The sequence below is a fragment of the Neopsephotus bourkii genome, unplaced genomic scaffold, assembly GCF_033783945.1.
Source record: "Neopsephotus bourkii isolate Nb327-2 ecotype Australia unplaced genomic scaffold, CSIRO-AGI_Nbou_v1 NB_1572, whole genome shotgun sequence".
Taxonomy (NCBI): Eukaryota; Metazoa; Chordata; class Aves; order Psittaciformes; family Psittacidae; genus Neopsephotus; species Neopsephotus bourkii.
In genome coordinates, this window is record NW_026902048.1 from 2,541,852 (window position 1) to 2,556,427 (window position 14,576).

At 52.0% G+C, this 14,576-nt stretch overlaps 1 protein-coding gene across 2 annotated transcripts in view; it reads left to right on the forward strand.

Moving 5' to 3' along the window:
* Positions 1-6,686: 6,686 nt before the first annotated feature.
* Positions 6,687-14,576, forward strand: part of ADAMTS17 (ADAM metallopeptidase with thrombospondin type 1 motif 17) — a 170,255-nt gene continuing 162,365 nt past the window's right edge. For both annotated transcript variants that reach the window (XM_061371256.1, XM_061371257.1), the window contains exons 1-2: positions 6,687-6,849; positions 7,456-7,799. In XM_061371256.1, coding sequence (XP_061227240.1) covers positions 6,780-6,849; positions 7,456-7,799 — 414 coding nt within the window. In that variant the 5' untranslated portion in view covers positions 6,687-6,779. The remainder of the gene's footprint in view (positions 6,850-7,455; positions 7,800-14,576) is intronic.

Consider the following 14,576-nt stretch of genomic DNA (forward strand, 5'->3'; position numbering starts at 1 on the left):
GCAGCCAGGTCTGGGAAAAGGTCAGCAGAACTGGATTGTCCTCCAGTCCAGCCCCAGGCAGGTTTGGGCTGTGAACTCTGGGCAGCTTCTGACAGCAGCATTACAGTAATGCTTCTGCACAGCTCTGCATCCAAAATGGGACAAACTTGAGTAAAGGATTGGTCCTGTGGGGAAACATAGCTTTGAATGGTCTTTCATTGTTGGTCCTATCAGTGCTCGTGGATAGGATGGAGGGTTTTGCTTGATGCATTTGTAAAAAAGCTAGTTTAAATGATTTGATGAAGCTTTGAGAGGAGCTCGAGAGTAGCTGAGTATGAGACACAAGAAGGGTTAGAGAGCAGAACCCCAGAGCAGTGATTACACAAGCACATGGGCTCACTTACACAGGAGAAAAGGGGTGTTTTACAGACACAGTCCAAGGGACCAGTGGGGCTTGGCCTTGGGACACTCAGCTCTGTGCCACCACCCAGTGGGGCTTCTGCTTGAGGACAGCCCTTTCCTTGGTGCATTCCCCCTACCCATGACCCTGCAGCGCTGCTGGGCTAGGAGTAGGGGTACCCAGCCCTGCAATGCCTGGTTCTGGGGCCCCATGTCCAGCAAGGGTAAAGGGCTTTGCTGGCTGGAGGAGAGCAGGCTCCTGTGACCCACCTCGGAGCCATGGCACAAAACGAGGGCCCCTGACCTGCAGCAATCCCTGCTCGGGGGGGATATTGAGTTTTCTGTTTGCTTTGCAAGTGTAATTGGCCAAGACGCTGTGAAGGGAGGAGAGAGCGCTCAGGGGAGAGGTGTTAAAGAAATAGGAAAACATTATTAAGAGCGTTCTAAGTCGGCAGTTTCCCTTATTAGTACTTTCATGATGGAAAAGAGCCACTTTAGGTCTATGCAGTTGCTCTGGGCCACCATGTCCAGGCTCCTGTAGGCATCCATGCAGATGGCTGTGCTGTCTTGTGCATCCCTTTGGCATCAGCCCTATCTCTCTTACAAGCCATGCATGACATGGCCTTCTTGGCTTACAGATCTTCTCCTCTGGCTTCTTGTGCCCTGCTGCAAGGAATAGAAGAAGACAAAACCTTGTATGTAATATCTGTCTTAAGAGGGGTGATCCTTGTCCAGGTGTTGGATACAAAGGGAGGTGTTTGATATGGATGTGGCATATGCCAAGCTGAAGGGATGTGCCAGGGACAGCCCCTTGATACTGCCAACTCCAAGCAGGCAGGACATCTGCCTCCACTCCAAACAAGAAATCAACAGCACTGGGTTTTTTGAGAAAGGGTTGTTTAAAACAATTCTATAGTTGGGAATCAGTTCGTTTGCTCCTGGGCAATAAGCCTCTGGGCTTTTCCCAGCTCACATTTCCCAGCCTGTGATGGGGTCAAACATGGAGTGATGGAGTTAAATGAGAAATCAGCCTGATGATTGCAGGAGCCAAGGCCTGGAGAGGAAAAAACCCAAACCAACCATAAAGCAGAACAAAAGAAAGTGCCAGCTATTCCCAGGTTCCTGATAACATCATCAGAGGTGGCAACACTGGACTTCATAAAAAAGCCTCGCTGAACTTTGGGGTCAGCCTCAAACAAAGACAGCTCTTTCCTTTGTCCATTTGTTCCTGCATGCCTGGGGAGTGACGTGTGCCTGGTCACTATTGCCTGGGTGATGGCTATCTGTGCACAGTGCTCAGATACCAAACAGACCCTGCACCAGCCCTGTCTGTGTCCAAACATCCAGCATGGTCTGATGGAGGTGCTGGTACACTCACACTTCTGATCCCTCTACACACCCCAAGTGCTGCCTGCGCTGGAGGAAGGGGATGCTGCAGCTCCCTGCAGTGTCACGAAGGGGATGCTGCAGCTCCCTGCAGTGTCACTCCGTTGGAAGCACGTCCTTCTGTATTCCTGGCTTTTCTCACCCACAGTGCCATGTGAGCAATGTCATTTTCTGCTCCTGACACTGCTGCCCCCTGATCCCTTCAAACATCCATGCCAAAGCAGCAAAGGAGGTTTTGCACAGGCCGTGGTGGCAGCGGTGTGGGGACGTGGCCAGACCTCCATTCTTTCAGGGGCCAGGTGGGAAGCGAGCTGGGATTTTAGGAGTCCATTTCTCAGCCCCTAGCCCACAGGAGTGCTTTGATTTTCTTTTCCCTGTTTTCCATGGAATTAGGATGTTTTTCCCTATTCTGGCTGGGTGAAGCTGTGAGGCCCCAGGAGAGGCGCAGAGGGGAAGTGTTTGGAGGGAAGATCTCCATGGAAAACCTCCTGCAATGCACTCGCTGCTTGTGACACAGACACATGTCAACCACAGCAACCTCGCTCTGGCAAAAGGGAGCCCTTCCCAGCCTGTGGATGAAGCTCCCTGTTCGAAGAAAGCAAGGGACAGGCCTTCTGCCATGCACTTACCTTAACTGAGCACAGGCTGCATGCTCCCTTAAGGACACAGATGCTGCTGGCTCTGCTCTGTCCCTGGCCACCTCCAGCATCACTGACCCTTTTCCTTCAGCTCCTTATCCCCAGGAGCTCAGGAACAGGCTGTCCATTTTCAGCCAGATTTGACAGAGACATCTCGGGGGGAGGTTTTCTCTCAGGCTCAGAATTCAGGCTGCTGGAAGGAAAAACCTGATCAATGGCTCTGCTGGAGCTGCCTCAACAGCACCAGACACTGGAGACTCAAGGCCAGGTTGGACGGAGCTTGGAGCAACCTGGTTTAGTGGAAGGTGCCCCTGCCCGTGCCAGGGGGGTGGAACTGGATGAGCTTTAAGGTCCCTTCCAATCCAACCCATTCTATGATTGTATGACTCCACATAGAATGATTTAGGTGGAAAAAGACCTTTAAGATCATTGAGTCCAACCATAAGAAGTGAGTCCAACATGAGGAAGCACAACCTTCAACATCCTCTACCCAGGGAAGAAGCTTTAATCAGACCTCTGGTTCCCTGTGAAAAACCCATCTCTAGAAACCCAGTGCTGGCACCTACAGAACTACTTGGATGTACGCAGCTGATTGTTTCAAATGACAAAAGAGCTTATCCTGGTCCCTATTTATCATTAAACTGCCTCTGCCTTCTTTCTGGGGACATTTGCACAGCCAGAGCAGCACTGACCAGGTCCCTTTGACCAGCCTGGCCAAGCATTAGGGCAGGTGCAGCCAAGCAGCAGGGAAGGAAATCCCTGATGCCCAAAGACCAGAGCAAGGCCAGGGGCTGCAGGGAGAGCGCGGGAGGCATCCAAGTGTCCTGGGCAGGAGAGCATCAGCCCTGAGGTGGGATTGCCTGCTTAGGAGCAGGACAGGAAGGGTTTGGATAGGGGTGGCTGGAGAGAAAGGAGAAGGCTGAGTAATGGCCAAGTTAACCCTTTGCACGCTGGCATTTTCCAGGCGAGGAGCCAAACGCCTGCTCGGGAAGATGGATATAACACATGTCTGCAGTCTCCAAAGGGTTATTAACTGTGCAATAATGGCCATGAAACTTGGCTTCCTCGACATGCATTGAGCATTGCAAAAAAATAAAACACGGGTTTCAGAGGGGGAGAGGGCTTGTTTCCTAGAAACTGCAGAGCCAAATCCACTCGGTGATGGGGAGAGGAGGAGAAACAACCCCCCTGCACGGGCTGGGCGCAGGGGAGAAATGCACTGAGCACAACAGGACCTCAGCCCCCTCCTGCCACATGCTTTGTCCTCACCAGTAACAATTCCAAGGCATTTCTGACAAGCCCAGGAATGGTGTTAAATTAATGCAGAAAGCCTGTGTCTCACCGGAGCTTTGGGCTTTGGATTCAATAAAACCACTGCTGCTCCTAAGACACTTCCCTCTTTTGTTGTGTGGGTACCTCTGCAGGGGTTATCCCTTGCTCCTGGCTCCAGCTCTTGCCAGCACCAAGGTCTGCCTTGATGTTGCCCTTGTTGTGGGGCTTCACATCCCCTTGGGTCCCTGCCAGGATGCTGCAAGTCCACGATGCTCATCTACCTCAATGTGTTCTGTGCTGGCCAGCCCAGCCACTGAGTGAGTCCTTCCATGCAGTAAGTTACAGACTTCTCTTTATTGGTGCCCCTCTTCCCCCACACCATTAAACTCATTATTTCTCTGTATTGTTATTACTTTTTTGGCAGAGGATTGTGGAAGGTGGGAGAAGGAATCTACTAAAAAGCAAAGCAATTCGAAGCCCCCAAAAACCCTTTTGAGGGAAGAGACGAGGTCCCTTAGCAAACGAAGCCGGCTGGTGGTCTGGGTTTGAACGTGACTGCCCAGGGCTGAGGCCAGGGGTGGCAGCTCACAAATCAAACTGCCTCTTGGTTCTCAGGAGTGGAGGATTGCCACGGGTGGCAGAGCTGTGGGGGAGCTCTGGCCTGGCAGGGAGGCACCGCAACTGTTGGTCCAGAACAGGTCAGGAGGGAAACCATGCGCTGAGGCTTTGTTTTAACCACATTTGACACACAGCAAGGCAGTCCCAAAATGAGGTTTTGTCTCACTTGAGTGGGTCCTGGACCAGTCCTTCACTTTGTTGATTTACTGTTAAGAGATCAGATTGAGCCTTGAAAGACAGGAAAACACAGGGTTATTAAATCTCACCTGATCTCATGGTAAGAAAGTGAATGTGAGCCGTGGGGTCTTGGCTTCACACAGGTTCTGTCTGCTGGGAGCTGGCTGCAGGTCCTCAGGTTTGCTCTTGCTTGGTAACATCCTTCAAGTGCTACAGCACCAGAGAGATGAGGATCTTAAAGAAAACACAGTTCTTGCTGCCTGTCCAATGCCTGAAAGAAAGAAAACGGTGTTCACCCGCCTATGGCTCTTATCAGTCCTTTTCCTAGACTCAAACAGCCCTTTCCTTAGTGCTGCACCCTCGCAACAATGAGCATCCGGATCCAATTCCCCTTGCTTGTGACTCAGCCATTACCACTGTCAGCACAACCCTGGACAATCCTTGTGGAAGTGCTGCAACAAGATCTGCCAGAGTCATTCTCACCCTTTTATGGGTCTTCCTTTGAATTCTTCTACAATTTCAGGAGCAAAGTTGCAGATCTTTGCAGAAGTTTACACTCCTGGACACTGCTCTGCTGGGCCACAGCAGTTTAAGGCTGCTAACACATTGGGTCTTTACTTCTTTCCAGGACCCGGCCATGCCAGGAGCACAGGATCCCATCCAAAGCCCACCGAACGCAGTGGGAATATTTCAGCTTTTGGAAATCACCCTTCTGCTTGCAACAGCCCCTGGACCAGGCTGACTTCTCCTGACCCCTGGGCAGCTGAGGACACAAAGGATGTGCCCTAACCATCAGGTGGGAAGGGTATCTTGGGGAAATGGGAATGGATTGTACCTGGGTAAGAGTCCTCTGCACCCAAATGGCAAGGGAAAGGGAGCTGGTAGGGAGCTTCCTCCTCTTCTTCCTCTCTCGAAGATCCTTCCTAGCTAGCTTGAACATCCTGCCCTCCCTGCTTCAAATGAGCACCCCCCTCTTGCCCACCACTGTGAAAATCGATTTTTACATCTCCTGAGCTTTATAGGCAGAAGCTCTTCCCTGTGAGGGTGCTGAGGCGCTGGCACAGGGTGCCCAGAGAAGCTGTGGCTGCCCCATCCCTGGCAGTGCTCAAGGCCAAGTTGGACACAGGGGCTTGGAGCAAGCTGCTCCAGTGGAAGGGGTCCCTGCCCATGGCAGGGGTTGGAGCTGGATAAGCTTTAAGGTCCCTCAAACCCAAACCAGTCTGGGGGCAATGAGAACTCCTGGGACATCTAAGATTATTCCTAAACTCTTTGTGCACTGACCTCATATCCTGGTGTGCCAAGTCCTGGGATGAATATTTGGGTAAGGTGGTGGAGAAGGCTACAGGGTGTGCAGGAAGGATTGGGTTTTTGATGCCAGCTGCTGCAGCAGTGTCCCAGTTTCAGGAATGCTGGACTGGGTGCTGTTGGAGGGATGCTGCAGGATGGATGCTGTTGGAGGGATGATGTTGGAGGGATGCTGCAAGACGGATGCTGTTGAAGGGATGCTGCAGGATGGATGCTGTTGGAGGGATGCTGTTGAACGGATGCTGTTGGAGGGATGCTGCAGGACAGATGCTGCAGGATGGATGCTGTTGGAGGGATGCTGCAGGACAGATGTTGTTAGAGGGGTGCTGTTGGAGGGGTGCTGCAGGACAGATGCTGTTGGAGGGATGCTGTTGAACGGATGCTGTTGGAGGGATCCTGCAGGATGGATGCTGTTGGAGGGATGCTGCAGGACGGATGCTGTTGGAGGGATGCTGCAGGACGGATGCTGTTGGAGGGATGCTGCAGGATGGATGCTGTTGGAGGGATGCTGTTGGAGGGATGGTGTTGGAGGAATGCTGCAGGAGGGATGCTGCAGGACAGATGCTGTTGGAGGGGTGCTGCAGGAGGGATGCTGCAGGACAGATGCTGTTGGAGGGGTGCTGCAGGACGGATGCTGTTGGACGGATGCTGCAGGACGGACGCTGTTCCAGGCCCGGGTATCCCGGTCACCAGCCAGTGCCGCCATGTCCACAGCGGGCACAGGGGCAGGAGAGGGCGCCCCCTGCCGGCCACGCCCCCACACCCACGTGCTCCCCGCCCCTCCGCAGCCCGCCCAGCGCCTTCCCGCTCGTAGCCAATAGCAGAGCGAGGGGCGTGTCCCGGCTGTAGCCAACACCAATGAGGGCGCGGGACCGCCGGGAGGGGCGTGTCCGGGCGCCCAGCACGCCGGGGCTGTCGGCGGCGCCGGTCACTGCTCCCGAGGGCGGGCAGGGCTGAACCGGGTCGAGCTGCCGCCGCCGCGCCGCCACCCGCCGCTGCCGGACCATGTTTGACGGCTGCCTCCTGCCGCTCGTGGTTCCCTGCCTGCTGCTCTGCGGGCTGGGCGCCGGCACAGGTAACGCTTCCCTCTCCTGGCTGCCCCGAGCCGCGCTGACAGCCCTGGCCGCGGGCAGCCAGCGGGGCTGGCAGCGTGCAGGCAGGGTTCCCCCTTAGTCCCGGCGTGGCCGCGGTCCCAGTCTGCAGGGTGAATTGCTCCAGGCTTTCGCATTTTCTCTTCCCGTGCGTTCGCTGCTGTAGCTGCTGCCGCCGCTACCGCTGTAACGTTCCATGTGGAAAGCTGCTGACTGTCCTTGGCTGCGGCTTCGGCTTGCTCTGCTTTTCCCCTTCTCCCTGCAGATTTTTATTGGGGTTGGTGAAATACGATGCTTGTGTCTGAGCTATATATATATATATATATATATTAATGATACAACTAGCTTTAGCATTTGCTTTATTCCTCTCTTCCCTGCACATTTCTGTCTCTAATATCCGTGTGTATAGAGGGGGAGAAGGACAAATAACACCCTTTCTCCGCTGGATCCATAGTCTCTGCATTCTAGGACATGCCGCTGGGGCGCGGGGCTGTCCCGCGGGGGGTGGTTATGGGGTGGCTGGGCTCGGAGCTCCCAGGACCGGCCGGCGGGGGTACGAGCGCCTGAGCCTGTCTCCTTCTCGCCTGCAGCTGGCGGAGCGGAGCTGGAAGTGGTGATCCCGGAGCGAGTGCCGCTGGAGAAGATCCACCTGCTGCCGCCCGCCGTGCGAGGGGATCGCGGCGGCCCCCGGCGCCGGCGGGCACTGCCGCGGCAGCGGTCGGCGGCCGAGGCCCTGCTGCTCCGCCTGCCCGCCTCCGGCGCCGAGCTCTACCTGCACCTCCGCCGCGACCTGAGCTTCCTCGCCCGGGACTTCGTGGTGGAGCAGCGGCGCGGGGAGGCGCGGCGGCCCCCGGAGGAGCGGCTCTGCTTCTACACGGGGCGCGTCCTGAACCGCACCGACTCCTTCGCCTCCCTCAGTACCTGCGCCGGGCTGGTACTGCCTCCGCGCCCGCCTCCCCTCCGCACGGGCAGCGCGGCTCCCTCCCGGGGCTGCGGGGGGAGCTTCTCCTGTCAGCCCCCGGCCCCGCCCGGAGGAGGCGGGAAGCGGCCATTGGGCCGTGCCCGCGCCTCCCCTCAGCGCCGTGAACCCCCTGCGCGTCCCCCGCTGTCCCCTCGCCTACCCGGGCCGAGGCGACAGTGTCCCGTGTTCCCCGCCATTACTGTCCTGTCAGCCCACGCTCCCCGCCCTCACCTCACCTCAGCGCCGCGCACCTCCTCCGTCCCCTCACCTCCAGGGCCCCGGCCACCACCGCCGCTGTCCCGCTGTGGGGTTCCAGTCTGCCCAGGCTCTGTGCTGTGGGATCTGCCCCAGAGTCAGCCATACCTGAGGGGCTGAAGGCCCCGGCCGCAGCATGTCCGCTGTGCGGCAGGGCCTGGGGTGCGTCCTGGCTGAGGGACCCCTCCTCTTGTCACTGTACCCCTGCCATCGGGGGTGGCTGGGTCCCACTGGGGGGGGATTTGTTCGTCTGCGTGCCCGGGTGGCTCCTCCAGCAGCCGTGCATGGCCCCACCGCACAGCCTGGTCCTTCCCGCCTGGCTGGTGCAGTCAGCGTTGGTGTGTGAGGGAGCTGCAGTGTAGAGGTATGTGGTACTGAGGCACGGTCGGAGGGAATAGCCCACTCAGGGAGGCTTTTCCCACCTCCAGTGTCAGGATTGCTCTACCTGAGAAACGTGTATGTCTACCTCAGAAATCTCCACCTGAGGAATGGGTTGTGGCATTTTCAGGTGGCTCTGCAGCGACTGGGTTCTCCTCTGAGCACCCCGATAAGCGGAGGTGACATTGCATGGGGCGGCCTTTCTGCTCCCCCATGATGGAACTTGGACACTTGAGATGATACCTGGCTGTAATTATTGTTGATAACTTCGTTTCTGATTGCTTCAGGAAGTCACCGGGGCGCTGGGCATAGACATGGTCCTGAATGTGTGCTCAGCTTCTCGGTACAGACCTGCTGATGGAGATGGAGCCTTAAACTTGGTAGCCAGAAGCGCTGTGTGTGCTTGGGGCTTGGGCCTTCGTTCCTGGGCCGTATGAGGGCGCTGTGCCTCAGGTTTAAAAGAGCCCGAGTGGCTCAGAGCTGCTGAGCGTTTGAGTGGCACTGTAAATGGAGCTGTAGACCTCTGAGGGCTTTATGGAGTTTAAAACTGATACCTCCAGTTCGAGCTCTAAATCACAAACAGCTCCACGCTTTTGTCACGAGCCACGTTTTGTTAATCCTGGTCATGAAGTGCTGGGGCTTCCAAAGCTACCTACTCCTGCACAGCTGAAAAGCACAAGCAGGCGGAGAGGGAACCTTTTGGAGCACAGGAATGTAGTTGGAGGCCTGATATTAACTGCCCGAGATCAGGGGATGGAGGAGGGGAGTGAAGAAGATTGGCGATGTTCCCAGTAGAAGAGCTGGAAAAGGAACAAGACTAGTTAGTCTTTGTTCGTTACTCTGCAAACGTGAGCTGCAGTAATGCCCTGTTTGTGTCATATGCATTGTAAGCAATGACTATACTGACATAACCAAGCCAGATGAATGTGGGATCACGAAGTGATGGGTGTTAAAGCTGATAGTCTGTGGTACCTCTTGGGGACCAAAGCATGCACTGCTATGTGTTAATGGGCAGTGTCGGTAAAGCTTTGCTTGCCTTTGGCTGTGAGTAAATGTGTTCCTGCTTGTTGGGATTCTCCTTTCCTGTTACAGGAATCCATTCATTTAGTCTTCGTTCAGATTATAGCCAGGAGTGAGAAAAGGGCTCAAAGCAGGTGTTTGATCCCTACAAGTGAGTTAAGGTTTGTAACACCCTTGTGAACTGAAAGTTAGAGACCAGAAATCTCAAGTGCCTTTGGGATGACCTTAAGGTCATGGAATCATGGAATTGCTTGGATGGGAAAGGACCTTAGAGCTCATCCAGTTCCAACCCCCTACCATGGGCAGGGACACCTTCCACTAGAGCATGTTGCTCCAAGCCCTGTTCACCCTGGCCTTGAACACTTCCAAGATGAACCTTATTGACTTTTGAAATGGTGTCATTAAACTGAACAACATCACCATGGAGACAGACATTATTCTACCTAAATGGACCTTCAGCCTTCCTAAGTCTATTCTTAAATAGGAAAAATATCGGATTTTAGGATGCTTTTAGTGTTTATGCAGTCCTTTGCAGTGGCCATACTGAATCAACATGCCTATAGCAAAAGCCGTGCAATTTAGTGGTAAGGTGTTTTCTGGGATCAGAGGAATTAAGGGTTTTCACATTATCTAGGAAGTCTTGAATCTTCCATGAGAACTGAGATTAGGTGATTGGAGCTTTTTGCCTCTTAGTCTGGCAATTTAAAACACTAAGACACCAAGAGAATTGGAATTTTCCTTTTGCTTCCTTAAGCCCTGTTTGCAGCAGAAAGAATAAAGCTTTGCCTTCAGCAGCACCAGAGCTCCACAGGTGGGGACATGGATGAGGCTTGCATGCTCAGCTGGAAGAAAAACCTTGATAGTGGGAACCTGGCAACCTTTTTATCCTGGCATTTGTCTCCTGAGCAGTGCTGGTGCTGCAGGTGGAGATTCCCTAAAAACTCCAGTGTGGGAGTGCATGTTGGACTGGAACCGGATGGTCAGGATGTCTCATTCACAAGAGCTGGTTGCCAAGAAGCAGAGTAGGTAGTAATGCTTCCTGCTGATCTCCAGCTGGCTCAGACTTTGTTGTAATCGTATTCCTCCACCAAGCCATAAATCACACAAAAAGTGATATAAAATGATCAGGGCATGTGGAGTTCTAATAAAAACAAAATCCCTGACACAGTGGCATGAAAACTGAGCTACAGCCAGGCTGAGCAATTGCTTCCTGGTAATGATACCCCATCCCCAGAGTGGCATCTGAAGGTTGTGTTTTGTTCTTTAAACTCTGCTCGCAGATGCTGCTGTTAGCCAGTATGTGGTCTGTTGTAGCTTCCTGCTACACCTTGCAATTGCATCGAAAAGGGTGGCCATCTCAGGCCTGGTGTACTTAAGATCTCATCTGCACAGTTAAAATACTGCGTGTGAGGACACTCCAGTCTGTCTGTTCCTCTTGATGACCTGGGAATTGCAGACGAGAGGTCCTGTGTTCCCCCAAGGCTCCACTGCCTTCAGCTTGGCAGGATTGTATTGAGCCTGGGGAACACAGTTGTGCAAATGCTTGGTTTCTGAGCACCCTGCGGGACTCAACTGTCCCTTCCTGGAGCTGGGCAGACACAGTCAGGAGTGAAGTGCTGCAACTTGCCTAGCCAGCACTAGAAGACAGTAGGCAATAGAGGAAGTTGCCTCTTTTTTGGGAAGCTCCTTTGTAAGGCCACAGTGTTTGTTACCCTGAGTTGTGGACTGAAGTCTCTGCTTCTAAATCTAAGATCAATTCCTAGGTGACACAGGTTAGTCCCTCTCCAGCAAGGAAACTCCAGTTTGCTTCATACATCTCAGAACTACTCATCCATTGCTTTCATGTGCAATTTCAGTTACATTTTGAGCGTTGCCCTCAGTGTGCTTCCCTTATCTTCTCTAGCAAAGTCTGGCAGAGCAGTGTTACCTTCTGTAGAGCTTTTTTGACTGTAGAGAAGGCCCTTCCAGCACCATGTATTTGTGCTGTGATTGCAAAAATGCTTCTTCTAAGTCCTAGTAGGGTTTATCAATCCTGCAGTATTTCTTGTACCTGCATTTTTGAAGTAGCTGAAGTGCTGAGGGTCACAGGTTCATGTTAAAGTGAGCATTAAGTTTTTACTTAGAAATGAACTTAAGCTCCTGACTGCTCAGGAACCATATCTGAAAGCTGAAAATCACTGGGATGCATTTAGAGGCAGGGCTCTCATTCTCAGTAACTTCTCTTCCATTCAGAAATCTGGAATGTTTGGGTTTCGATTCAGGACTGCTCTTTGGTCTGTCTCTAGTTAAAGTGGATTGTCCTTCTCAGTTGTGATTAAGAGAAGAGGTTGTGATTCCCTCCTATTCAGGCTCATACATGGAACTTTTACACCATGTTATTTGTCGTCTTTGAACTTGGTGAAACTTCCTTGTGCAGACTGGATCAATGGAAGTGGATGATGCACGTTACAAGGGCTGAGGGCAGTGGGTGTGATCTGCTCTCATGGTGGACCTCGTTTAAATCTGGTTTTAAGTTTGCTGGTATTGCATTTGTAAATGATAACCAAAAGCCGAAGCATGGTAATAAGGACAGGACTAAAAGCCACATGAAGTTTATTAGACTGTGTTTGTGTTGGTTTTTGGTCTTCACTTTAAAAGCCAACTTCCTTTTAACTTTGAGGAAATTCTTAAAGTAGGATTTACAGTGTAGCAGTTGAGAAATGTTGAAGCGGATGGAATTTGTCAGATGTTTAAAACTCTTTTCTGCATGTCTGTGGGTATGTAACTAATGAACACTCAGGAGCAAAAGAAAAACCTGTTAAAGATTCAGCATTTCACAGATCTCCTTCAAAGATGTTGTGACAGTAAAAAGGGCTGGAAAAACACTGCGACTTGGAGACCACAAACGCGTGGGAAGGTCCACAGCCGCCTGCAGAGAACACTGAAGGTTTGGATTCCTGTCCTGAACGAGCCTTCAAGCTGGTACAGCTCCACCAGGACAACCAGGGGACAGAACAGTGAAGCCATCCGAGCAGGATGATGTGGTTACAAATGTTATTTGAGTGCCAGCACTAACAGTCCTATTGTTACTGTTGTCATTTCAGTGATATGGTGTGAGGACCTTCCTCCCTTCACTGATGTCATTCAGGCTGATAAAAGCCCCAGGGACAAGGAAGATCATGTATAAAAGAGTGAACTACTGATAGTAGATTAGATAGAGAGCAGATTGCTAGAGTGACCCATGTATGTAGAAAACTGGGTAAGAGCAAGTGAGAGTATTTTGGTGGTTTGGAGAGCAGGGCCTCTTTTCGCTAGTGAGCCATGTTGAGCTGACTTCTAAATGAAGGATATGAAATATCCTTAATATGAAAGATGTATCCACTGTTAAGCAGGGTGTTGAGTGGCTCTGTAGTGGGAAGTGTGGATTATTGTTTATTTTAATCAACTTGTCAGTTTAGCTGCCTGTCTTTTGAGGCTGAAATCATTCCAGCCTTTCCTGTTAGCTGAGCAGCGTGATGCTGTCAGCTGTATGGTCCTGTCATACTGACTGTAAAATCCAGCTTAGATTCATAATGCAGATGATGACCTCTGCTCCATTGAGACCCCACCTGGAGTGCTGTGTTCAGCTACGTAGACCACAGCACAACAGGGATGTGGAGCTGTTGAAGGAATCCAGAGGAGGCCACAGAGCTGAAGCACCTCTGCTATGGAGACAGACTGAGAGAGCTGGGCTTGTTCAGCCTGGAGAAGGCTCTGGTTGTCCAGAGTTCAAGGCAGTGCTCAAGGCCAGGTTGGACACGGGGGCTTGGAGCAAGCTGCTCCAGTGGAAGGGGTCCCTGCCCGTGGCAGGGGTTGGAATTGGATGAGCTTTAAGGTCCTTTCCAACTCAAAGCAGTCTGAGATTCTACAGCCCTCTGTATTGTTGGTCTCCTGGTGACTCCTGTGTTTTGGGTTCTGTAGGATGGTGGTGCTGGGCAGCAGCTGCTTTCCCAGGCTCTAGTCAGTGCTGGGGTCTGACTCATTGGCAGGTCCTGTTTGTATGGGCTTTCATAGCGAAAGAAGGATGAGAGGGAGTATCCCAGCTTTTGACATGGATCTCCCCAGGCAAACATGAATTGGCAGATCCAAAGCATTTTATTTAATTGGAATGATTTCCAGAGATGTGGGGAGAACAGCTCTGGTAGTTACGTGGTCTTCTGGTTTACTTCTTTACCTTCAAAATCCAGCACTCTGCAGTCCCTGTACATCATACAGGCTAGAGAAGAAAAGCACAGATTATTTGTGCTGATGTCTGGTATCTCCTGCTGAGCACAGTACAGTATCTTGTAGTTGGAGGATTTGAGGGAGGCAACGAGAGGAATGCATTTCTTATTAAGAAAGCAAAATAATGGCCAGAGTATCCACGTTACCAGGTCCAGAAGATCCCATCCAGGTTTGAGGACTCTTCAGAACCCAACTGGCAAACCTGGGGAAAACTAACTCCCTGGGAATACTTTACAGGCCTGATCCTGTACATCTTTCCTGCTTGTCAGATTAAACTTGAGACTGCTTCTTAACCTATTCCAGGGTGAAGACACATGGCTCCTTCCCTCTATAGGTTTCACAATTCCAAAACAAATGTGAAACATAAGTCCTTTCCAATGGTTTAAATTATTTTCACACTTGATGCCAGAAAGTTGGGATAATGTCGGCTGGTGATGAAACCCACTTCTTCTTACATATTTTTGGCACCAGCAGAAATGGTTGGCAGTCTTTCAGGAGCTCTGGTGTGGCTTTTAGTACCATGGCACCAGATTTACAACCCTTCTTCTCAATAATTAAAACCTATATTAAAAAAGGGGGCCGGGGCTACCTCCCAGCTGGAAGATTGGAACAAGGAGGGGAAGTAATGGGGAGCATCATAAGGGAGGCTGGAAGAAGTCACTGGAGCTTTTGCTGTCTCTGAAACAAATCTGACAAAGCCCAATTTGTGATTTAAATGAAGAGGCAGCACTTTTGGGAACTGCAGGGCACGAGTAGGTCTATTTTGACAGACCCCAAAGAGGTGAGAGGTGTTTCTTGTCTCTAGAGACAGTGGATGAATTGCTTCAGCCATGGCAAATAGAGGCACTGATCTTT